The sequence below is a fragment of the Ambystoma mexicanum genome, chromosome 7p (genome assembly GCF_040938575.1).
Source record: "Ambystoma mexicanum isolate Mex_15411 chromosome 7p, UKY_AmexF1_1, whole genome shotgun sequence".
Taxonomy (NCBI): domain Eukaryota; kingdom Metazoa; phylum Chordata; class Amphibia; order Caudata; family Ambystomatidae; genus Ambystoma; species Ambystoma mexicanum.
The window spans coordinates 81,212,415-81,238,175 of record NC_090939.1 but is presented as its reverse complement, the minus strand read 5'-3'; the positions used below and the strand labels follow the sequence as shown (position 1 = coordinate 81,238,175).

Here is a 25,761-nt window from a genome sequence, read left to right as displayed (position 1 = left end):
AAAGAAGGTGCGTTTTAAAGACATTGGGCAACTTTATTACTCACGTGCCATTACTCCTTCCCACGCCGAACCCAGTGGGTATTCCGGCACCCTTCAGCAGCTCCGAACTTGTACCTGCAAGATAAAAGGACAGTTTGTGCGCATCGTGAAGCAAGCAACAAGCGCTTACTTACGTGCTTCCAGGCGCTTCTATTCCTCACACGGGTTCCATCCTCAACTCACTTCAGCCAGTCATCCGCCATCGCCGGAACCCTGCAAAACAAGAGACATCATTACAAAAGACTTTTAAAGACATTTGAAATACTCGGAACTTACCGTTCGTGCAGTAAACGACGGACAGCAATCCTCTGAGGTCAAGAGGCCTGCACCCTTATCCAGTGAAGAAACTGGTTACGGCACCCTGCCCCGAGGCAGATGGAGAGCTCGGCGTTCACTTACCTAAGGTGAGAGCGTTAACCTTTGGGGTTCTACCGGAGAAGAGAAAGGGAAGAAGAGAGAGACACCCAATAACCCCAGTTCATTAATCCCATATTTTCTATCTGCAGACATCTTACTCTTCGAGTCAGACATACAGTGCACAGAGGTCCAGCCCAAAGAGCCAACCATGTGTTACACATCACCTTTGAAGATACGGTATTCGCCCAGTCAAGACCGGCGCCTCTGCGGGAATCAGGTGAGCGTTACAGCAAGATGGCATGTGAATTTTCTAATTTTCAAAACACAAGATCTTCAGCCCAATTCTACCTGCCCAGAGAGCAAAATGGGACCAAACCTCCAAATTACAATTAACAACCCATCAATCACTCTCAAGATGGCCTCCTGGAATACCAGGTGTTTTAAGCATCTCTTAATTTTTTAAAATAATTCCCTTGTGCAAATGGATATTGTGATGCTCCAAGAGACGTGGCTTACAGAACCACTGCTTTGGGAGACCCATTTGGTGATCTTGTTAACAGCAGCTAAAGCAATCCAGGGACGACCTTCTGCTGGCTTACTGGCTGCCATAAAAAAAAAAAATTGGATTGAGGTTGGAACCTTGGGCGGCTTGAAATAGATTTGTCCAGCTTGTCAGACTCAGGACTCCCGTGGTTGACCTGGCTCTCCTGAATCTATACAGGAACCATGCCAGCATTTCTGATAAATCATTTCTAGCAGAGGTCACCCACATGTTAGACTTAATAGCAGAGGACAGCACTGTGCTCTCGACAATAATAGGTGAACTAAACATTTCTTGCTTATCCACTCCTACCAATCCTTCAACCTGTCTTGAGAAGCAATGGCTTGCTCCCATGGCTGAGAGACAGTTTCTCATGCTAAATGGTGCCCTAAAGAGGGATATTCCTCCTAAATCGACCTGGCAAAGAGCCAATCTCTCTTGTTATGTTGACCAAACTTAGAAAGCCCCTTGTACACCCTAAGGCATCTTGGCGCTGTATAGCATGAGAGGACGTTCCGACAGAAAAGGCTAGAATTTATTTGAATAGAGTAGTTTTCAGTAGCCGTTGGAACAGGAGGTGATCAGCCATGCTACGTAGTGCAAAAGGAAGGTTGTTCCAAGCCTTCGCAGCTACTACGGAAAAGGCACGTCATCCAGTTAGAACAAGCCGTTAGCGGGGAACAGCTACCAAGAGAGCTGATTCAGAGCATAAGGCTCGAGTAGGTACATAACGCAAAAACTTTGTTTGCAGATATTCTGCACCAATGCCGTAGAAAGTTCGGTGTACCATACACAGAGATTTAAGAGAGATCTGGTCTGCCACCGGAAGCCAGTGCAGTTTCCTGAGCAAAGGAGACATGTGTTCCAAAAGGGGGATGAAGAATTGCTCTGGCTGCCGCGTTCTGCAGTAGCTGAAGCCGCTTAATCAGGCAGCAGGGCTGAGCCAGATAGAGGGAGTTGCAGTAATCCAATACGCTTAGAACTAAAAGCGGCAACCACTGGCGCCTGGCAAGCTGCCAGAATAAAAGGGAGAACCTTTCAGAGAATGCAGAGTTTAAAATGGCCGGATTTACATACCGCTGCCACCTGCTCATCCATAGAAAGGGATGCAGAGAAGTTAACCCCCAGGTTTCTGACCGATGTAACAGGGCCCCAAGGAAGAGGGCCAGAACTCAGCGGTCCAAAACAGGTGGGGAGATGTAGTACCGACAACCAGGACCTCAGACTTACTACTGTTCAGCTTTAACCAGTCACTCCCCATCCAGGCTCCCAGGTCCTCAAGGCATCTTTTGAGAAGACTGGCTATCTGAGTCAGGGTGAGGTCGAGGCAGACAAGAATTTGGGTATCATCCGCGTAAGAGTAGTAATGTAACCCGTACGATTGAATGAGACACTATTACATACTTCCACTATTGACTATGTCTTCATTCATAGGAACATCTTTATGAATGTCAAGAGTTTTTCTGTAATACAACAAGTCCAAAGCGAGAATAGTCTACTATATTTCACTTGGAATTGGGCTACCTTGAACTCTGAAATTCCTTCTTATCCAGGCCAATTGATATTGACGGGGAAGAAATTGTTTTAGATGGACCAAGAGGATGGTGTTTAATCTAGCTACTTCTTTAAGCAAAACACCTACTTACTCCCCGTTAAAGAATATAGTGTCTGCAGACGGTCGATGTGTAGCGGCTAGAAAAAATCTGAGTTGCAAAGAGATTTAAGAACATGAGTGCAAATTTATCCATCAGTCTGCAGATTTCTGCAAATTGAAGATGCACTACAAGAACTGGTTGAAGACCCCATCGGAACAGCAAGATGGAGAATTAATGCTAGCTACTCTAACGAGTAAAAACAGCACCCAAATATGGACCATCTTAAATGCGGCCTTCCAGGACTCTCAGCTGCCCTACCAAATGAATGCAGTACAAGAAGATGACTGGTATGTATATTTCAAGAACCTTTATGCAATGCAAACTTTGCATAAAGCCGAAAACAATCATTCTTGGGTCACTCAGGATACCATTGTCTTTGATAAAGAGGACATTCTGATACAGTTAAAACGATTAAGTCAAGGGCAACAGGCAATGATGGCCTTACCAATCATATGCTAAAAGAGCACCCCGAGGTATGGGCATCAGTGCTTTCTATACATTTCACGCAAGTTCTACAGTCCAAACAAATCCCCCCCAACCTGGAAGAAGTCCATAATTCACATATACAAGAAGGGCAATCGTGAAGATCCAGAGAATTATCGTCCGCATGCCCTTCTAGACATCCCGGGTAAGAATTCTGCCCGCCTTCTATTAAGAGACTTCAATCATTGGATGAAATTAAATGCATTATCAGATGGATTTCAGACAGGATTTGTGCCTGGACTGGGAACCTCCTCAGTGGATCTATTGACCCACTCGTTCATCAAACAACGCAGCAAATAGATTGGCCAGTAAATTTATGTGGCCTTTAACAATGTTAAAACTGCATTCGATTTTGTTCCGTGTGATCTGCTGTTGGCAAAAATGGCAGAGGCAGCATGTTCGATGCATATTCTAGCCTTGGTCTCACAATTGTATTCCGACCCTTCGATTCAAATTCAACTTTCTCAGGAGGGAATTTTGACCCAGCCCATTTCTATGCATAGGGGACTTAAGCAAGGCTGTATTTTGGCCTCGGTTTTATTTAATTTCTTCATAGTCGAAATAGGGAAAAATCTGAAAAACGTAATCTCAGATCCTCCAAAACTGGGCACATGTGTTGTCCCGTGGCTCTTATATGCAGACGATTTGGTGCTTATGTAAAAAACCCTGAAAGGGCTGCAAAATGTTATCTGCTCTAGAAGCTTATGTAGCTCAAAATCAGCTCACTATAAAGTTGAAGATGACTAACATACTCTTATTTCCCCTTAAACCATCTGCGACTAAGCGCTCCTTCAAGTAGCACCTGCATGGGTCTTTTCTTAGTGTAGCCACTGAATATCGGTACTTGGGAATCAACACACACAATAGCACTCGGGATTTTCCCTATCGGCTAGAACTCAAAAAGAAAATCTTAACTGCAGTGTTCCAAGCCTGAATTATACACAAAATGGGAAATGTTCACATGAACGTGTAATTATCTTTTACAAACAAAAAGTTGTCCCCATCAAGGTATATAAATCTGCGCTAGTCTGGAACAGACTTGAAGGTCTGTTTTGGAAAAAAGTGCTTTCTCTTCCATTACGTCAATCCATCGTAATCATACGATATGAATTGATCCGTTGTCGCTAAATGCAATATATATGTGGAAAATGCTGAGCATTTATAGGAAATGTTTTATGCCAATGGCAACAAATACATTGCTATCTGCTATATCTACGCTTCTAGCATCTGGTGTTGACAAGTCCTCATCCTCTTGGAAAGCTAAACCTAGAACCTTGAACGCAGAGGCTGATATTTCACTAGACCTACTCATAACAAACCTCAATCGGGCCAAGTTGAAACTGTGGCTTTATGATTGGCGCCAAACCTGGGATATCTGCATGAAATATAAACATGTGAAAAACGGACACTTTAAAGATAAAACCCATTAATCAACCAGAAAAGTATCTAATCAAGTTACCTTTGCCCAAATACAGAACCTTAATTCTCAGTTTACAATTACATTTGTGGCCGACAAGAGAAGTCCAGGGTATTAGAGCTAAGCTGATCAATAAGGAGAGGGCTTGTAGATATTGTAATGATAGCTCACAAATGGAAACGCTGAAACATCTATTGGTGCATTGACAAACTCTGTTGCCTAAAAGAAAGCACGTTTTGCATCATTTATATAAGGACTATCGCATGTTAAAACCTGAAGCCTTGTGGCTGCTGATCTTAAGTACACAACGAAGAGCAGTCACTTTGGCAGCTATGAATTTGGGCTTCAACTCCTCTCCCTTCCTCCTCTAACATCGGCCACGTTTTCTTTGTTGGTCCGTTCTTCTCACTCATCCCCGGTCTTGCGTGTCCCATGATGCCAGGTCGCCTATGTCGGGATGCTCCCCATGGGAGTCGCGCCTGTCCTCTCGATCTTGGGTGGCGTTCCCTGCTATGCCAGGTCAGGGCTCCGACACCATGCCCATGCCGGAATGCCCAATGTCATTGTGGCAGGGCTCGGACTCCGACGCAGCCGAAGACCTCACTCTGCCCCCACGCATCGGCCTGTGGTTTCTCTGGGCCCAGCACTCCAGTAAAGGGTTTCGGGTTAGGTTTCGTCACCGCGTGGGTCACCTCTGTGCCCCACACCACAGGAAAGGGAGTCTGGCGCGTCTTCCCCACACTGCGGCTCACAAATCTCTCCCACCAAACCCCTGGCATTCGGGCAAGGTACCCGAGCAGGACAGGTAATCCAGAATGATCTGATATGAGATCGGGCAATCTATGGTAATGAAGGAAAAGGGCTGAAGAGACAGAAGCCTCCAAAGGACCATGTGGTTGGAATCTTCGTGTACCGCCAGCCATTTCAGGGGAGCAAGATCGGTGAAGAGGGTGAAGCAACGCCCCAGCAGGTAATACCTCAGCGACTTGACAGCCCATTTAATGGCTACACATTCCTTTTCAATCAGAGTATGCCATTTTATGGGTCAGTAGTTTCCTGCTGATAAAGCAATCAGGGCACAGATTGTCTGGTGATCTGTGAAAGGATGCCCCCACCAATATCTGGAAGCATCCTTTTGTAGGTAGAAATCCGGGCAATGTAATACTGGTTGTAGGGTGAGGATGTCTTTAGTATAGGGAGACTTTGGTTCATCAGTCAGAGGAGCTGCAATCAAGGGAAAAAAATTGGATGAGTCTTCGATAGTTACTGACAAAACCTTAGAAGGCCCTTGCACATGGGTAAATGAATTTTATGTATTGTGTCCACTTTGAGTTTTTATCACTCCATGTCAGATGGTTTACCAAAGATATCGCATCTGCTACATGCACAAGTCTTCTTTGGATTGATGCGAAGAATCGCTTGTCCTATTGAGTGATTCACACATTCTCCATATGTTTCATGTGCTCACCGCATATTTTACTGTATACAATGATGTCATCCAAGTAAGCCGCTGCATACTCCTCCTGGGTTCTCAATATTACATCCATAAGATGCTGGAAGGTGGCTGTAGCCCTGTGCAGCCCAAAATGTAATACCTTGCAGTAGAACAATCCATTTGGGCTGACTAAAGCAGTCTTTTCTCTGTCCTGTTTTTGCAAGGGGATCTGCCTATACCCTTAAGTCAATGGTGCTTTGCCAGGTTTTTCAAGCAATTCATGCACTCAGGAAATGGGGTAGGTCTCATACACTGATATTTGGTTCACTTGCTTGAAGACCATCCAAAACCGAGTGGATCCATCTGGTTTCAGGACCAACACTATGGGTGAACACCAGGGACTGCTGGAGGGCGCAATAACATCAAACTTTAACATGTCCTGTATTTCGTCCTTCACTTGGTGCTGCCGGACTTCCAGTATCCCGAATGGATGTAACCTCACTATCTTTGTGGGTACGGTATGAATGGCATGCTCTGTGAGTCGTCCTTCCAGGAGCCATGGAGAATACATATCGATATTTGGACAACCGAAATTTCATTGCTTGCTTTTGTTTGTCTGACAACTGGGTTCCCCAATGTAGCCCGGTATCGCTGTTGCCAGATGTTGTGGGGGAGGGGAACATATTGGTTGGTTCCACTTGTCAGACAGTGATGAGGACCAAAGTGGGCTCCCGTTCCTTCCACTCTTTGAGTAGGTTTATGTGGTAGTTCTCGTCCAAATGTTTCCGATCCGGCTGTAAGACAAGGTAATTCACTGGCCCCCCCTTAATGTGGCAACTTTTTAAAAACACTTATGTGCAAAAGACCTATATTTTATACCCCGGCTGGAAAAATCTTGCTTTGGCCGTCTATTTTAGTGGGTCTCCTGTGTCCGTTGGGCCAGTTCCAGGTTATGTTTCACCACTTCCTCTAGTCCTTTAAGACACCCCTTTAGTTCTGCCACGTATTCCATTAGAGGTTTCTTTTCCGGTTGCTCCATTCTTCTCTAACCATGGCCAGCAGGGTTCCGAGTTAATGACGGAACAGCAGTTCGAACAGGGAGAAACCCGTTGATGATTGGGGTGAATCCCGCAAAACCAACAGGACCAGAGGTAATGCTTGTTCCAAGATTTTCTCGTCAGGACCAGTCATTCTTCATAGTATTTGTTTTTTTGGTCTTGTTATAACGCTCTAGCAGTCCGTCCGTTTGGGGATGATAGACAGACGTCTTGATATTCCTTATCTGCAACTGCATGTAGACGTGGGTCATGATTGTGGATGTGAAGTTTGTCCCTTGATCAGTTCGAATTTTATTGGGGATCCCCACTTGAGCGAAGAAGGGTATCAGCAAGTCACATATTGTCATGATTCCTGCCCCTCATGTCCCCAGCCCTCCAAGATGTCCGGCTAGAGCCAGGCCACGATCACCTACATGGCCCTCAAGGGCCTCTCCTTCCCTCCAAAGACCCACTTGGGCTCAGACTTGGCGCTTGTGGCACCAGACTCACTCACTCCCATTGGATAACATTGGAGATTGGACTTGTAGTGCATTGATGGGGAAAAGATGGATGCCCCCACATATTTCGGTTCCCAGAAATGCATGTGCGGTCTAGTCTTTTGGGTGTGGTTCAGCCCAGTGACACCTGGGATACCCAGAGACTATTTAAGCCACACCCAGGCTGAGAACCATGCTTTGCGTTTTCTGCACCTGCAGCGTGACACTCACCGTGTTCGGATCGGTCTCCAGTGGGCCTGCATCTTTCTTCTGCGCTCAGCTCCCGCAAGAACAAGAACACCGTTAGGAACAGCCTTACCTTGTGGCGCTTCTGCCCATCATTCATCGCTCCTTCTGTTCTGCGGGCATCTTCGGTGGTGTCATTTCCATCCCGGCACGCCGCTTCCTAAGGAAAAGGGAAAAGAACAGAAAAAAGGCATTAGTAAGCATTCTGCAAATCTTCGCTTATTTTTAAATACTGTACGAGTTTCAAACACTTACCTGAATCCCAGCCGCTCTGAGGGAACTCTGTCTCCGGAACTTCTCATCCATCTGCAAGAGGGAAAAGACACTCCAGGTTAGCGTGGAAACATCTAGAGGCGCCGCATACTGCGCTTACCCACCGCATTTGTTCTTCATAACCGGCATCCACGCTGAAAACGTTGCGGCACCTAAAAGACACATAAAAAGAACTCAGTTCAATGCAAATATGAAAGGGGTGCATCGCGCTCTCACTCACCTTCAGCACTACTTATCTCAGCAGCACGCCACCATCCCCAGACGCCGGCCATCATCTAAGGAAGGAAAGGAACAAAGTTAGAGAACTGTTCAAAAGACTCATTATACTTACCTGTCGGACTCTTGCCAGTGAAGTAACGAGCCCGCATCAATCAGCGCACCCCTGCCCTGAAAGCAGACTGAGAGCACACTATCCAAGAAAACAAGGTGAGCTGTGGATCGAAGGGTTGGACCCTGGGGAAGAAGGGGTTCAAGCACACAGAGACAATAGGGAGTTAAACTCTACCAATCCTGTGTTTCAGGCCCAGTCTCCAGTCGAATAGCCTCCAGGGAAGGGTTTGAGGTCATAAGAGGTCAGACCAGGCTGAGTGACGTCCCTGTGGATACCAGGTGAGCGTTACACATATCTGTTTTGCTGAGGTATCTCTCATGGGGAACGCTTCAAGATATCTTGTTGCGTAATCCACAATAATCAGTACTTATTGGTATCCTCTATTTGCAGGCTCGAGAGGTCCAAGCAGGTTCATCCCTATTCTCTGGAAGGTCACTGTGATAATGGGCATTCTTTGTAATGAGCTTTTTTCAGTATGCTGTTACTTGTCTGTTAGCAGGTAGACAAGGGATATAGCAACATGAACCAGTAGATTGAGGGTGACAGGATTCTCTAATTCCTTAGTAAGTAATTTTATTCCATCAAATACACAAATATATGTATGTTTAAGTACATCAATATGATTCTACAATACATTTCAATACCGTTAAAACACTTTCAACACATTTTGTTTTACAATATTGGGCTCACACAATTTCTCCGTCATTCATTCGCATACACACACTCATATACACAACATCTCTCCAATTTCTTGTGTAAATGGAACCTTATATTACACAATTTTTAAGACAGATACTTGAGCAACATATTCAGACCCTTTCTTCAATACAGGTGTCAATTTCCGTTTGTTAAAATTACAGTTTCTCTGGTTGACACGTGTTTCGGTAATATAAGCCGAGCACTAACAATCTTGCCCATCTGTTGTTCTAGACCTTCATAAGGACGTAAAGCGAAGATCTCGTTATGTCTTGCCTCTTATGGACTAGAGTGAGCCACATCATCTCTGTGTCAAATGTTTGGCGATCATGAAGATGTAATGGGATAAAATCCTTGTAGGTACCTCAGATCTAGCCTATTTGATCTGGTCAATTGTATACGTGGACACCATTTTCATATCCAATTGTAATTCTCCTCTGGATCAGTACATATATTCTCATCCAGCAACATATGTCTATGTTGATTGAGTACTTATCATCCCATGCAGGGCGATTGTAGAGTGGATTCCTTTTGCCTGACTTTTCACTGTCTCTCAGTTCTATTAATTTTTTTCTTTTTCTCTTGATCTGTATTATAGGTACTCTATGTGTTTATGAGCGTTATGGGTACCCCTGAATTGATCATCTCTTTCTCTTTTCTCAGTAGCAATGGTTTCAACTTCAAGGTGGTGCAATAAAGAAAATAGGAGAATGTGTCCTCTAAGCATAATGGCTGCAAAATTAACTTTTATGGAAAGAAATTGTAAGCTAAATAAAGGAAGAGATGCTATCTTCTGGTGGTGAGGGAAGGATCACTGCAGTGAAGTCTCTTGACGATTCCTCTGGGAGAGCTAATGGATGAAATAAACCTTGGGGGAAAGTTTGTGGTTATAGGCCTGCGGTGGGATTGTTGGTCATATAATGCAATCACTGCTAGGTTGACGGAATGATGGAACAATGTTAATGTACAGTGGACTGGATCCTGCGTTGGAGGTTTTGTGTTTTTGCATTTAGAAAGGTTCCACCATGCTACTGCACCATCCTCATTCCCTTCCAGCTTTGGGACCAGATTACCTCGGCTGGTTGAGAGCATCGAAATCTACACTTTTGTTCCTCAAAATAGCTTTGACTGCACTTCCTCCAAACACTACCTCTTCTTGAAATGAAAGCCCTCAGAGTTTGATTTGCTTCCTCGATCCAGACAGCTTGAGACAGACACCGCCTCCATCTTGCACATGCCTTTGAACTCTGGGTGACGGGCACCACTTCTCACCTCCGTTTCGCAATGCTTTGTGGCTTACAACCGGATTGGTTGCACTTTCCACTGATCAGCAGTGTCCCCCACTCCCCACTTGCTGTTGCTCCAGGGGAACCTCAAGGTGGCTTTGAACTGCAGATATTTTCCAGGATGTACCAAGGGATGTGGAGCAGAGAGACTCGCATCCTTGCCACATTTGCTCCAGCCACATCTCGTAATGTGGTTTCTTGAAGTTCAGCTAGAACATGCATGCAGCTCTAGAGTAGCTAACATCTCCTGATGTCTCATCTTCATGCAACATGAATTACATAAATCAAGGATCTCACTGAACAATTGCATCCATCTTCCGACTGCTACCACTGACTAGTATAAACTCCTCATGCTGCTTATAGTAACATGCGTGCACTAAACAGGTTTTGTTGCTACACATCAGCTCCCAAAGATACTGTCACGAAAAAAGACACTCACTGCCATCACATGCATACAGGCACAGGCTCTGTCCCTCTGAAAACTAAGGCCCATTGAAAACTACCACACAATACAATCTCACCTGTATGCAGACATTGATAAATCACAGTCTGCTTTCCATCATCAATCAAAGAGCAGCCTTTGCTCTGTCCCCTCTGCTATTAACCACCACCCTTTTTTCTTGCAGGACTTAAAGCGCCTGCCCACGACCCACCTCTGAATCAACCTCCTGATGCCAGTAAAATACATCCAGTGCCAAAATTAATAATTGTACCTTCCTGGTGCAGAAACATGCTCCAAAGAGATGGCTAGATTTGTGAAAGGAACTCAAATGTATCACATAGGGGACAGGGAGGTTGGTAAATTAAAGGATTTGTGGCATAGGTTTAAGACGACAGTGGAGAGGAGCGTTTCATTAAATGTAAGATAAAGGAGGCATTACAAATTCAACATTTCACAACATTTAATGCGGAAAGGAATAATTTGGGTATGACAGGAAATTATTTTACTTAGATGGGATATAAAGAGCTTTTTAAAAAGTTGGTATCATTCTATGAACATTTTCTATAACCACAGTAAATGCTGTTTGATCTACCGAGTATGTTCCCTGGTAGACTTGGACCTGCCGAACCCAGAAAAGAAGCAATAGTGGGCAAGAAAAACCTTCCTTAAAGGCCAATACGTTTTGATAATTGGAGAACATTCCCAAGTTTGTCATGCAGCATTTTAACACATCTATTGATGCAAGTCATTAATAAAAGGAAGCTGGTGCCCACCTGTGCGATCGGCTTTAACCATGCTCTCGAGGTGGCCGTGAGACTTGGCCACTAAGGGGAAAGTCTCCTCGAGCCGCTTCTGAATGTTTACTGTCGCTGTCTTGACGATATCTGCAGCTGAGCCTTGAACAGTGGTGTTAACAGCTTGCCTTTCTGCCTAAAATCAAGAAGAACAACATGTCACAATAGTTCTTCCAGTGTATTATTAAAAAGGTTACTCACCATAGTGACAACTGTATTCTTAGTCCATAGTTTCTTTTCCAAATTAACAAGGGGGGTCCTGGGAGTCCCTCTGCCAGACATTAGTCCTGGTTACGAGAGACTTACCCAGAGTCTTTAGCTCACTATCTTTCACAGAGAAGAAATATCCCAAACATATCAGTCTTTGTCCTGCCGTGGGGCAGTCCAGCACCGAAATGCTAGGCAATTCTCCTCTGAACAAGAGAACCAACAGCATCCTCAGACACGTGTTTCGGTCTGGTTGGACCTCATCAGTAGGGAGGAGCTGTGGTAGCTAAGAACAGAAACATGTTGGGACTTTAAGATCAAGACACTTTAGGAGTGTTCAAGTTTATATTGTTATCATTGTGTATTGTGTTAATGTTGTATTATTGTATCGAGCGACGACTTGCTTTGTGACTTATGGGTTTTAATTAATTGATTGAATTAATGTATGAATTAAATACATTGTTATCAAATTTACATGACTGGTATGATATCTAGGTAAATTTTTTCAGGATAACTAGTTGCGAGAGAACTTCTGCCTGTTTCACCCTGCATGAGATAGTCATTGTGAAATTGATGTATACATCTCTTCTTTTGTGCATATATATATATATATATATATATATATATATATATATATATATATATATATATATATATATATATATATATATATATATATATATATATATATAGGTCCACCCCAGACCGTGGAGATAGGCTGACCCCTTTTAGGAGTCAACGTTAGGGCTATATATCTACCTGTTTTGAGGTACATGGTGTTGCTTAGCATCATTTAAACGAAAAACATAGAACTTCCCTTGTGTGGTCTGCGAATGGGTTACGCCCTGCTCAGGTCCTCACCTGTGCAGCCCGCCCAACTATCAGTCTCTTTATCTACTAGAACTTAGCAACGTTTTAAGATGAGCAGGTAGAAATGCGTATGGGTGGGAAATGGTGGACTAAGAGTACTGTTGTCACCACAGAGTAATCTTTTCGTACTCTTACATCCCGTCCATCTGCCCTTGAGCTGACGTTCAATGCAGTGCTTACAGAAGACATAAGGAGTCACCAAGATTGCAGCCTTGCAAGTCTCAATTCCACCCCCCAGGGTAATGTGCCTCTGAAAATTGATTGATGCCGATGCTGCCTTCCTGGAAAATTCATAAACACAGGTGACCAAATTATTTCACTTTCCTGACTTCCTCTGTCATTTCCAGGTAAAACGTCACAACCCGCTCTACATCGAGAGATTGTAGACTTCGGTTGGCATCTGGGGAATGGTTCAGGAAAAAGACAGGCCAGGAGATTTCCATGTCAATGTGAAATGTTGATACCACCTTCGACAGAAAGGAAGGCACAGTTCTCAAAACAATCTTGTCCAGTGAAAATCAGGTATGTTTCCTAAGAGCATAGCACCAGTAATTCACTTAACTCATGGGTCGGAGGTAATCAGCAAAAAGGAAGTCTTGAAGATGGACCTCAAAGCTGCATCAACCACTTGTTTAAATGGCTTCATCCTGAGGACTGGAAGAACTATACTCCAGTCTCACTGGGAGTGTGGTCTTCTCAGGAAGGTTAACAATTTCAATGAGACCGTTGAAGTGCCTTTTCATAAAAAGGTTTGGAAAAAGTCACCACCCATAATCTGGCCTTCAGATAAGCACCAACAGGTACATCTTGTAGCTATGAGTAGCCCATGTATTTGCATATTATGATCTGGTGGAGTCCATCCTCATAGCCATAATAATTTTGAAATGTTCTGAGAACCAAAATGCCCATAGACTAAGTCCACAGAGTCCAGGCTACTAAAGTAAGAGATTGGAGGGAGGAATGCAAGATAATTCCCAATTTTGTGATAAAAGATCCACACGAAGTGGAAGAGGCTAAGGAGGGCTACTTCGCAGGTTCTGAAGGTCAACAAACCAATCCTTTTGGACCAGTTCTGAGAAATCAAAAGTTGACATCCTGGAGAACACCTGAGCTTGTTTAAGACCTTGAGAAGAGGGATGTGGGAAAGCAGAGTGTCTGTCTGCCCGAGAAAGAAGGGATGCCTCTCTCTTTGCTCTCCTGGGTGGGAAAAAGGTCTGGAAGAGGCAGCCTTAACCTTCCAGAAGAGGAAATATGTACGTACTGTGCACCATGAAATTGTCGAGGGGTCGGATTGTATTTTTGTTTTGATTTTTTTTAATTTGTAAAGCACAGAAGCCCAGGGGCATCAGAGCGCTGTTGCAACCAGTTACATTGAAGATAGTGATGTGGTTTGGGATAGTAGGTGGATGTCACATGCCGGGGTGGTCATGTTCAGGTGAATAGCCAGGTATTAAGAGCCTTTCACAAGGGCGAGCGGGAGGTCTCTGCGCTCAGTTCAGGTGGTAGGAAGTTCCAATGTTTAGCTGCGACTGAAGGGAAGCTGGAGCCTGCTCCTCTTGATCTTTTTGTTTTAGGCATCTTTAATCGGTTTGCATAAATTGTCCTTACTTGTCTGGTGGAAGTGGATCTTACAATCTTATGGCATAAGTATTGTGGAGCCTTGTTTGAGAGCCATTTGGGCACGATGGAAAGAGTTTTGAATATGATCCGTTCCCAGATAGGTAGCCAATGGACTTTTTTCCTGGTGTCGGAGATGTGGTCTCTTTTGCATATATTCAGTACTGATCGAAGAACATTATTTTGGATGACCTGGAGTTTATCCAAATTGTGTTGCAAGGTACCTAGGGAGGACATTACACTAGTCAAGTCTTGCCCCGATGATTGCTCTTGCAATGGTTAGGCAGCTTGCAGAGGAGAGGAAGTGTGTGGCTGCGTTAATGAGTTTCTTTGTGTAGGTGGCCGATGAGGTGATTGCGTTCACTTGCTTGGGGAAGGAGAGGGTAGCATCTAAATGTACGCCGAGTACGTTTACTGAAGTGGATATTGGTATCTGTACATCATCAATGGGAAAGGAGGTAAATTTACTTCCTAGCTTTTCGACCAGAGTGGGTGAGCCAACAAGCAGAATTTCTGTCTTCACGTCGTTCAGGCATAAGTGGTTGGTTGCCATCCATGTTTGGATACTGGAGTAGATTTTGTTGATAGTCAAGGAGTCCTTTGTGTGGTGTAAGGAACTCATGGTGGCGACAGTAAAGACAGACACAAGTGATCACAGCTCAAGGGTGTTTATTAAACTGTATAGGTGGGTTGGAAAAACGCCTAATCTAAACCTAAATTTAAGATGGGAGTAAGCTACGACCATCAAATATTAATAAGGCAGTCCTAGTGGCGTCTTGTCAAATAAAAGGGCCTTTACTAAAAGAAAACTATTGCCAATCCTTACAAATAAATACAAAGAGTGTGGGATAGGGTTCGCAAGAAAGAAAGAAGTGTTCACAAATGATAAATCAGGATGTGGTAGCCGGGTCTCCCTTCCCCATGTTTTGAGCACGGGACAAGGCGCGACTCCAGAGAACAGCACATGCTCGAGCTTTCCCAGCATGAGACTACAGTTCCGTTCTCAGTTATCAGGATCTCTGGTGTTCAAGTCTCTTTTCTACAAAAAGTCTCTTGCCTCCAAGGATCTGATGTGGTCAAAATAAACAAAAAGTTATTTTCTGTATTCACGGTGGGTGATGACTTTTCACTCCTGGATCTGCCTCTCCCGGGCTCAGATCCACAAAAAAGTTCCTAGCAATATCAGGATCTTGCTTCGGATGGCCAGACAGGTTCAAAATAACAAACAAAAGTTCCTTTCTGAATGCACTTGGGATGATGATTCTTCAACCCTGGGTCCCCCTCTTCTGGGCTCAGAACCCTGCTTGAATATCAGCCTCCCTCCGTCGGGTTCACTATGGCCTGCCTTCAAACAATGTTCTCCGTTACATTCACGTGATGGTGGGTGATGGCTTTTCACCCCTGGATCCCCATCTTCCGGGATCAGACCCTTCTTGAATCAATGCCTCCCACTGTCGAGTTCACTACGGTTTTCTAACATCAATTTCACCTGTGGCATTCACAAATCTTAATGTCTTTTTAAACAGTTCACCGTGGACATCCCCCTGTCGGGTTCACTCCTGTCAACAAACTGTTCTTTGGGATTTCAGACTTCGCCCCTTTCCATCGGCATCCCTCCGTCGGGTTTACTCTTGTCAACTCTTGCCAATCACACAGGTCTTTCTCTTGAACTCACTATGCGGGATTCATCTACCGCAGCTTTTCAATTATGTGTAGGTCAAGGACTTTAGACTGTACAGGGGGTTTGCTAGACCCCTGTATGGCCACTTTGACCTCCTTTCTTGCGGATCTCCTAGAGCCTTCTTGTATCAGTAGTTTCAACAAAACGGGGAGTCGCCCAGAGTGTCTCAAATAAGAACCCACATGGTGCCGGACCCATCTGCAGCTGTTTTTCCCTTAAGACGTTAATAGTTCATTGCACTTCTCTTAACTTATCTTTTGCCACTTTCATTCAACATAGTTCGGTTTCTTATCGGTTCTCCCCTCGACTCACCGGCTGTGATGAACTGCTTGGCTTTCCTTGTATCTGGAGTAAAGGACGGTAGAAAGAGTCTCCTTCTGTCCTGGTTATTAGCATAGGCGCGCTACGTGTACCGTTGTCATCTGCTGCAACACACAGGGGCTATTGTTTGCAGTCTTATGATTCCTTCCACAGAGGCTTCGCGGGTCTGGATTGGAAATGGCAAGGTCGCTTCTCTCCTCGTTACCCCTTTGGTTCTCACTGCCTTTCTCCTCCTCTTGAACTGCTGCTCAGGGATAGCTCTCCCGTCGTGCGGTCTGCCTTGCTCTCTGTGTGCTCTTGAGCTCCACCTTTTATCCCTGTGGGGGAAAGGAAAGGGCCTTCAGGTGTGTGCGGTTCTGATTAATTGCCTGACTTTGCCCGACCCTTGTGTTGGGACACGTCAGGTAAAGGGCTCTATTAGTCCGTTGTTTTCCACAGTATGAGAACGTTTGTGTTAGAAAAGGGGGCGGGGTAGAGTTGCTAAGTATGCATCGGGGTAGGATGGGGAAGAGGCGTTATATGGAATTATAACCCTCGTACTAGGGGTTTGGTAAACTCAGAAGGACGAGATTAGTAGGGTTTGTGAAACAAACGGGAATGACAGTAGTATTATTGTGAAATGAACAGGGGGAATTGTGGGCATGGTAGTGTTTTGTCAAAGAAGACTGGGTGTTCGGGGATGAATTATCAGAGGGACGTGGAGAAGAATGATTGGGAGTATTCAGCTAGGAAACAAGGTAACCGGGATTCTGGGAGATATGGTTTTCGAGTGCAGCAGGGTTCCTAATGGATTTACCAGATGTGGAGGCAATTTCGGTTCTGGTAAAGGAGGTTCATTGGATGGAAGGGAGGTCGAGTTGGTACAGCCTAAAAAAGCCTCAAGGACCCCCGTCTTCCTCATCCCTTTCACAGGTATAATACTGTGCCTCACCTGGGGCATTACCCCGAGCATAGCCCCGGGCTCCCCTACCCAGGTGATCCTCCCTCGCCGACCCCAAGGGTTGGATTCTGAGAGTGCCAGCCCTTTCCCTGGCCACCTGAATAAGGGATTCTCGAGGTCTGCTTGGGAGAATACCCTCAGGTTTCTCACAGTGGGACCTGGCTAGGGGGAGAAGAATTTGGGTGTCATCAGCATCGTGTATGAGACACCCAAAGAGCCTAGGAGGTTGAATAGGGGCTTAGTGAAGATATTGTACAGGGACAGGGAGACACAGGACCCTTTTGGGACATCGCAGGGAATGGGGATAGGGGGTGCGCAATCAGTGTCTGAGAAGACTCTCATGGATCTCTTGGATAGCAAGGAGTTGATCCACTGAGTGGGTTTGGGTGAGAAGTTGGCAGATGGGGTGAGGTGGCACGGCATAGGGTGTTGTGATCGACCAGGTCAAAGGCCGCCGAAAGGTCCAGGAGAAAGATGATGGCTGGTTTGCCTTCTTTGAGAGAGTCAAGTTGCATTTTTAGGTCAAGGAGTGCCGATTCTGTACCATGCCCTGGTCGGAAGCCGGATTGGCGTGTTCCTAGGATATGGTAGGCTTCGAGGTATGCTTGAATTTGTATGTTAGCTGCCCTATCTAGGATCTTGAGTAGAAATGTTATTGTGGTGATCTGGCGATAATTGTTTGGGGAGAGTGGGTCGAGTGAAGGTTTCTTTAGCAATGGGAATACCCATGATTGTTTTAGACTGTTTGGAACGGTGCTAGAGTAGAATGAGGCATTGATGAACCTGTTTAAGAATGGGACTATAGTTTCAGCGTAATCTTTAATGATCATGGCCGGGCATGCTTCCCCCTTTGCACCTCGAAGGTTTAAGGGCTTTGAGTATCTTCGCTGTTTCCTCGGCCGTCACATTTCTGAATTTATAAGTTGGAATGGAATGATAGGCCTTTGTGGAGGCAGTCAAGTTGGTAGGGGTGGTTGCTCCTCGTTTTAGTCATTTTCAGTTAAAGGGATGTTATTTTGGCACGCATCGCATCCTGGATATTGCTGCACCAGGTTTTATCCTTGTTGTTGGTAAAAGGCAGGGCGGAAGGGGTCTTGCGAGTTGGAATTGGTGTTGGATATCCTTAAGTTGTAGGCTGAGGCTTTAGCCTCAATGATGGCCTGCTTGTATTTGTTGGCTAGGCTAGTAAAGGTGGACTTGGTGGAAGGGTTCTTATTTCAGGTGTTTTCCGCTGATCTCTTTTTACAGCGTAAGGCTGAGAGGTCCACAGAGAACCAAGAGTTAATGTGATTGGCTTTTCTTAGGAGGAGAGGGGCAATCGAGGTAACTATGTTGGTGACGGTAGAGGTTGGCTAGCAGTTCAGGGTCTGATGAGTCTGTGTGATCTGATGCAAGGGGGGAAAGGTGGGGTGTGATGGTGTCTTGTTAATGTTTCTAGTGCTTCGCGCTAGAGAGGGTGGTAGATTCTTGGTATTGGGAGAGCGTTTCAATAAAGGGAGAGAGAAGCAAATGACATGGTGGTCTGATCTTGGCAAAGGGGAGTTGTATGTGATGGATAACTTGGCCGTTGAGGTCCGATATCCAGTCCAGGGATCTCCCTTTGATGTGGGTAGGTTTGCAGACTCAGTGAGTGAAACCTAGGTCTGAGAGATCTTTTGCCAGTGTGGCTGCCGCTGAGTCGTGAGGGTCGAGGCAGTTGGGTTTAATGTTGATTCCAATGTAATGTAGAAGCTCTTTTTTTGAAGGAGATGGGTGGGCAGGGTGGTCTGTATATAATGTGGAAGGTGGCAGCGTCAGAAGGGGAGATATGAGTTTGAGAGAAAGTACAACACAGTTTCTTACTACTGGGGAGTGCAAGTTGAAATTGGAGGGAATCTTTGCGGATGAGGGCAACGCCGCCACCCTTAGATCCCGTTCTATCATGCCCGAGTATGGTGAATCCTTCTGGTAGAGCCAAGCAGAGTGCAGGGCCTGAGGCAGGATGGAGCCAGGTTTCGGATATGGTTAAGAGGTCTAGTTTCTGGGACGTGATGAGTTTGTTTATGTCCAGAGTGTGTGCAAGGAGCAATCTTGAATTGATGAGGGCTGCATGGAGGAGTTGAGGCTTTGGGGCCGCTGAGTGTTGGTTGTTTGTGGCTCTGTTGGTCTGGGAGGCATGTGCTAGCTATGCTTGAGTGATGCTCGGTTGGAAGTGTAGATCTTGGGCTGAAGTGTGTTTATGTTGGCAGTTTGTATTGTAGGTGTTTTACTTAGATCTTGAATACTTTGTGTGCTGGATAGGAAATCTGTGGGTATTTTCAGGCTTAAGGCCTCTACCGTATATGTGGTACTCGCCTGTGTGCATGTCATTTAGGTGAGCATAAGGCGAGGTGCTTGGCCTCCGTACGAGATGATGTGAGGGTTTTTGGTGAGGGTTCTGGCTCTAAGGTGTGTGTTGCGGGTTATGAAAGTGGCAGGTAAAAGTGCAGGGAGGCCGCTGCAGTTCTCAAGCGCAGATGTGCATTTCTGAAGGCAGTAGCGGCTGGGGTAGGGTAAGAGATGGGTAGAGGACTGGTGTGTTTGGATTGAGTGGGTGATCACAGATTTATCTGTGTTTTGGATGGGTTGTGCTATAGCAGGTGTGCACAGGTTAGCATGGCTTTGTTTATGACGGGCGGTGAGGTCGTGGAGGGGCTGGAGGATATGCATCCGAGGGCTGAGCAGTATTGGTGCAAGGACTTGAGGGGGTGGCTACTGTGCGTTTCACAGGGTGTGTAGTACGGCGGTATTGGGACGGCTGGGGTCTGTGGAGGCATTGCGGCAATAGAGCACATGGTCAGAGCATTAGCAGGTGCAGTGGGGGCCGGAGGTGCTTTGATGCTGCTATCCTGTGTAGTTGGCATTGGGGTCACAGCCTGTAGCGTTAGTGCAGGAGGAGTAGGGGTGAGGCTTTTGTCAAGGATGGGGTGCAGCGGGAGGATATACGGCAGCGAATGGAGCAGAGGTTTAAGTTAGGAATGGAGTTGGACAGGGTAAGGGCGCGTGCCTCAAGCCAGGCAGAACACCTTCACAAGGCCATTGTCCATATGCGCCATAGGTACAATCTAGTGCAAACGGCTTACATTGCCTGGTGTTGGCGTAAAGGACCATAGAGGAGGCAGGGTCTGGCATCTCCCTCTGCGAGCAGCGGAGAGCTGCAGAGAGGATAGAAGGCCTTTGCTCCTGGTTTTCGCACAACGGCCTCGCCTGCCAGTTGTGTTGTGCATAATTTATTGGAATCTATGGTGACCAATCACATGTAGGGAGGCTGCCTGGTAGAACATGTTCGGAATGCCGTTGGTGGCGGCCCTCTTATTGCGGGTCGAAACTCGTGATTGTAGCTGGAGGAAGGCACACTCCTCTGACCCTCGGGTGACGGGTCCTCTGGTGCTCGCAGTAGAGGTGATACAAGGCCTTTGCTCCCAGTCTTTGCACAATGGCTATGCCTGCCGGTTGTTTTGTGCATAATTTATTGGAATCAATGGTGATCAATCACATGCAGGGAGGCTGCCTGGTAAAACAAAAATGTTTTGAATGGTGTTGGTGGCGGCCATCGATCTTATATTCGTCTCCAGGATGTTAAATGGAGACTAATTCTGCCCCCACCTGGTATACAGTGCAGCTGGACCTACATGGCCTTACAGGTTATGCTTTTTACCCTGGGAAGAGGTAGTGAAGAAGAACTCCCATGGTAGTCATTTGTCTCTTCCTTGGAGGAGCCAAGCCAGGTGGCCTTACTTTCTCTCTATTTTACACTCTGGCTACAAAGCCCTTAAAATAACTGCTATTTGAGCACAGGCCTATCACTAAAAGGATTAACTTTTCTTTGCAGAGGGCTTTGAAATGTAAGACACGCTTCAAAAGCCAGAGTATTTTTTATTTATTTTTGAATTCATCAGTGGAGGGGTGGAAAAGCACCCTTCTCTGAACCTCTGGAAAGAGCTTGGCAACCCCTGAGCAAGGCCACCTGCTACATGTCTTGCCACAGTTGCATGCCTTTGGCTGTGGTGTCCAGGTGCCGCGCTCTACACGCATGCATATTGTGCGTTATTGTTCTAGCCTCTCTAAGAGCAGACACAAACTGCTTGTTGGATATGCCAGCAAGGTCCACGGCAACATCATTCTTCTCTCTCCACAGTTTGCTACTGCAGGCAGCCAAAACAACATCTGCAGTGCTGTGTCTCAGGTGTAGGACACTGTCAGATCAGACTGATATACAAATGGACATTTCTCTTACGTGGAAGGCACAGCAAGCTCAAACATGGCTGTAGACCCTCCTGAGAGGGAAACATTCTATAGAACAGGTTGAGACATGTTAGTTCTTAGTAGAAGGGCCCCCAACATATTTGTAAATTGTGTAAAACATGGGGTATTAAGGTTAATCCAGACCCCTTGATCACAATGCCAGAGAGGCTCAGCTTCACCTCACCAAGGAGACCCAACAAGGCTGAAATACTTGTCTGGGGTTGTTGATGCTACTCTTGAGAGGAATTTCCTAGCATTTCGGAGCTAAACTGCCCTTGTGGGTGGAACCAGACTGATATCCAAATGGATATCTCTCAGTTGTGAAAGTTACAGTGAGCTAAAATGTGGGTGTTGACCGCATTCCCATAGATTATTTGGAAACATGCTCATTCTGAGCAGAGAGATTCCCACATTTTTGTAAACCCTGTTAGAAGAAACCTTCCTGCCCATGTGATCTCGGTTTTTCTCATCTTTACCAGAGGTTGGTGATGACAGTTTTATGATTCACAACTTCCAGAATCTTATGTCCAATATTTTGTTCACTGGGTTAGCATTGTGGGGAGTTTCCCGCACCGTTTTTTCCTCCTTCACTACATCCACCTGGAGCAGAATTCCTGTTTGGTCCGCTTTTTTGAGTGAGCATGTCTGCGTTCATACCCATACTGCCTATGCCAGATGTGATAGTCAGGCTGCCAGAGCTTGTGTTGATATGCATGGTAATTTCCGGGTCACTAGTTTCGTAGGACCCTTGGGAATCACCGCCAAGATCATGTTCTTGAAGAGAAACTTGATGTCAGGCTCCATCAAACATGTGGATCTGCACCTGGACTCATACAGCTGACCAGGGCAAGGTTCTCTGTCCCACCCATGAAGGGATGTGTTCTCAAGTGAGGATATTGGGTACAATAGAAGAGACTGGGAATTAACCACAGGTCAGTTTGTCTCGACTGCAGATGCCAAAAGAAAGAATTTAGATAAGCTTCCTTCATGGGCACCGACCACTGCACACAAGGTGAGAAAAGGAGCAAATCTGTGGCTGTCAGTCCCAAGCCAATGGTAGTTCTTGCACTGTTTGTTAGGGCTTTAGAAAGGGACTGAGGGATGTAAGAACTTTGGGACAGCATCAGGTTAACCCGCAGTTGGCTCATGAGAACTTGGAGTAACGCTGTGAGCAGCAGAAACATGGCAGGTGCACTCCTCACTTGATCTGCCTCTCCTCTGTTCAGCACATGCTCTGCGGTATCTGGACGTACACATTCTGTTTCACCTTCAGGATATCACGCGAAAGAGAGGAAGACTCTTTTTAGGCCATGGTGGATCCTCATCGCCTCGGTGAATGCATTGAATGCCCTTGGGCCATGGTGGAGAGTTGTAAGCCTTCAAATAAACTGCATCAGGCCATAGCCTGGTGAATTGAGTGGGTTGTTCAGCCACACGTGATGCCTCAGAGCAATCCGTGGTAGCAACAGATGCGCTGCCTTGCTTAGGGACAGTTTTCCCCTCCCATGCACGGAACCCGGGTTGACAATGACTAACTCCTCGGTTAGGGGGGTGTACACCCCCTCCCACTTTGGGGGCAGAGGGAGGTGCTGGATCAGATTACAAGTTTAGTCCTGTGAAGGCCTCCGGCTCTGTCCATTGGGTTTTGGGAGGGATAGAGTGCGTTCCGTCATTCCCAACCTGGTGGCAGCTATCCAAGACGTCCCTCTAACTGGGTGTCCAGAAAACAAAGGAGGACTTAACTTTTTAGTCCTGTTCTCCACAAAGTCACAGATCCGTGGGGATGGGTCTGTCCCAGGGCTGACTATTTCTTGGTGTTAAAAAGATGCCAAGCGTGCTCAGCACCTAAGCAAAGAAAGCTTAAGTTGGGCGGACCAGTGGAGGAAAAGCGCTGAGCAACCTGCTAACTGCTGGAAGCCATTGGGCATAGTCGCAAACATGAGAAATCGAGGCAATAAAGGCGCTACGTATGCAGCCGCTAAGTATAGGTGTATCCTGTCTATGCGGAGAAAGGGATTGTCAGTTGGGTGGGGTGCAAGTGGGAAGACCCGAATGGGAAGTAGCTAAGGTGTGCACCATGCTACACAGATGTTCAAAAATGTAACTGCTGCTAACCAACACACTTCAGTCCCGTACCCATTATGTGGGATATCCCATATGCATTGAGGAAAGGAGACACGATGTAAGAGTACTAAGGAGGGTGCACAATCAATCCTACAGTTTCACACTAAATGGCAGGTTATTTCCTCCAACAACACTCCTTTTAAATAGGCAATGGATAACTGCAGAAAATGATGCTGCCATTCACACAATCATTACAGCTGCCATCACTAACCAGGCAAGATGATGCCCTATTTAACCTATTAAAACAGCTGTGGCTAACCCTGCCAACTTGACAAGCACATATATTAATGTATGTATGTATGTATGTATTTCATTTTGTATAGCGCCGGTAGCCCGTGGGCATCAGGGCGCTTGCACTTACTCTACATCAACATCAGACAAACATAAGATACGGAAGTTGCAGCCTAATAGTGACCCCGAAACCATCCTTTCCCCAGGCTCTTCATCTGAAGAGGTAAGTCTTCAGGTGCTTCCTGAAAGTGAGGTGGTTTACCTCTAACCTCAGCACTTCGGGAAGGCTGTTCCATAGTTTGGGGGCCATCACCAAGAATGATCTGCCCAATCCAGATTTCAGCTTGAAATTAGGGACTGTCAGCAGACATTTACCCTCCGAGCGTAGGCTTCTCCTCGGTAAGTAAGGTACTAGGCTCTTTTTCATATAGACCGGCGCAGAGCCGTAAAAGCACTTGTGCACCAAGCAAAGGGCCTTGAACTTAATACGCTCTTCTACCCGGAGCCAGTGCAGTGATAGTCTATCTGCTGTGGTGTAATATAGCCATTCGGCAGATTGGGCAACTGTACCAGATAATGTCGCTATATAACAAAAACAGTAAAGACACTGTGGGTAACTGCAACCCGTGACTACTTCAACAATAAATCCACTGCAGTGACCATTGCTAACTGTTGGTGTGGTGATCCCCACCGCCCATATGTACACTTCAATATCACTACACACATTTTTTTTCCACAGACTAAAAGACAAAATCATGATACATATAGGTTCAAGCCTTGGTAGTGCAGTCTGTTGGTTGGTTGGTTGCTGTGCTTTTAGTTGCAAAGCAACTAGATAAAGCATGCAAGCATATTCGTGTTTAAACTTGAACTCAAACAATGAATCACACAAAGGCAAACCATTCCAATTTCTGACACTGCTCTAAACCGGAGATGATAACCAAGAGCTTGGATTGCCTTTCAGTAGTCGGCTGTCAGGTTGTCTGCCAGTGCTCGACAGGGATAAAACTATTTTCAACAAATGCAGCGGATGCTCATGCCAGGGACAGGAGAGCGAGCGCCCTTGCTAAACAGAGGGGCAAGCCCCATCTAAGTTTCACAACATTTCCGTACATGTGATCGACTGTGATGGTTTGTGTCTTTGATTGCAGGTAGGTAACGGCGTCTTCCACGAATAGTCTGCACATAGCCATCTCTGGCGCAGTTCTTCACTGTTTCCTTCAGGAATCTGTGAATCCCTAGAGGGGGAAAGAGGTCAGGATTAACCACAAAAAAGAATACAAAAAAAAACAAAAAAAAACTTTTGGGTCTGTGCAGTTATTACACACTATTAGCGTGAATAGTTGACTTACTTTCACATTATGATATTTGTTCAGTACATGTTACAGTAGTTTTCTTGCTTCCCAAATACAGAGAACCAACAGTGTGGGGTGAACTTTGAATAAAGAACTAGGTGCAGGTAAAATGCAAGCATAAGATTGAAAGGTTGGGGAGAGGAGGATGTCCCAGCCACCCACAGAGCATGGAAAGTAATAGAAGATTATTTGAGAGCATGCAGGAGGTGGGCATTTCCAATGGGTGGTTTGTGCTGTATGGCGCTTTGGAAGAGATCAGAAACTAATGTAAAATGCCCTAAAATAGGGAGGATGACTCATGACTTTGAATTTGGGCCATTCAGGACTGAACAAGAAGGTGGCTGGATTTGAGGGAGATGGGAATTTCTCATAGCATGGAGATCAGACCTCATGCCAGCGTACAGGAGGTGGTCAATAAAAGTCCAAAATTAACTTCCCAAAAAGAAAAAAATGGATGAATACATGGCAGTGATTGCAATATATACATGAAATCACAGGAGAATCATAAAAGGCATGTACACGGATAACTGAAACACCGTCCATGGGAGAAGTATAAAGAAAATCAATGAATTGTGGATAGGGAGACATGTCATCAGAACACCAAGTTCATTAAGGATGAGAGA

General features: G+C 45.6%; 1 protein-coding gene across 1 annotated transcript in view; it reads right to left on the bottom strand.

The window, feature by feature from the left end:
* The window catches only part of POLQ (DNA polymerase theta), a 1,553,125-nt gene that overhangs the window by 101,073 nt on the left and 1,426,291 nt on the right, over positions 1–25,761 (bottom strand). Inside the window, exons 28-29 of the mRNA XM_069635828.1 lie at positions 24,897–25,021; positions 11,509–11,665 (exon numbers count right to left, since the gene is read on the bottom strand). Coding sequence (XP_069491929.1) covers positions 11,509–11,665; positions 24,897–25,021 — 282 coding nt within the window. The remainder of the gene's footprint in view (positions 1–11,508; positions 11,666–24,896; positions 25,022–25,761) is intronic.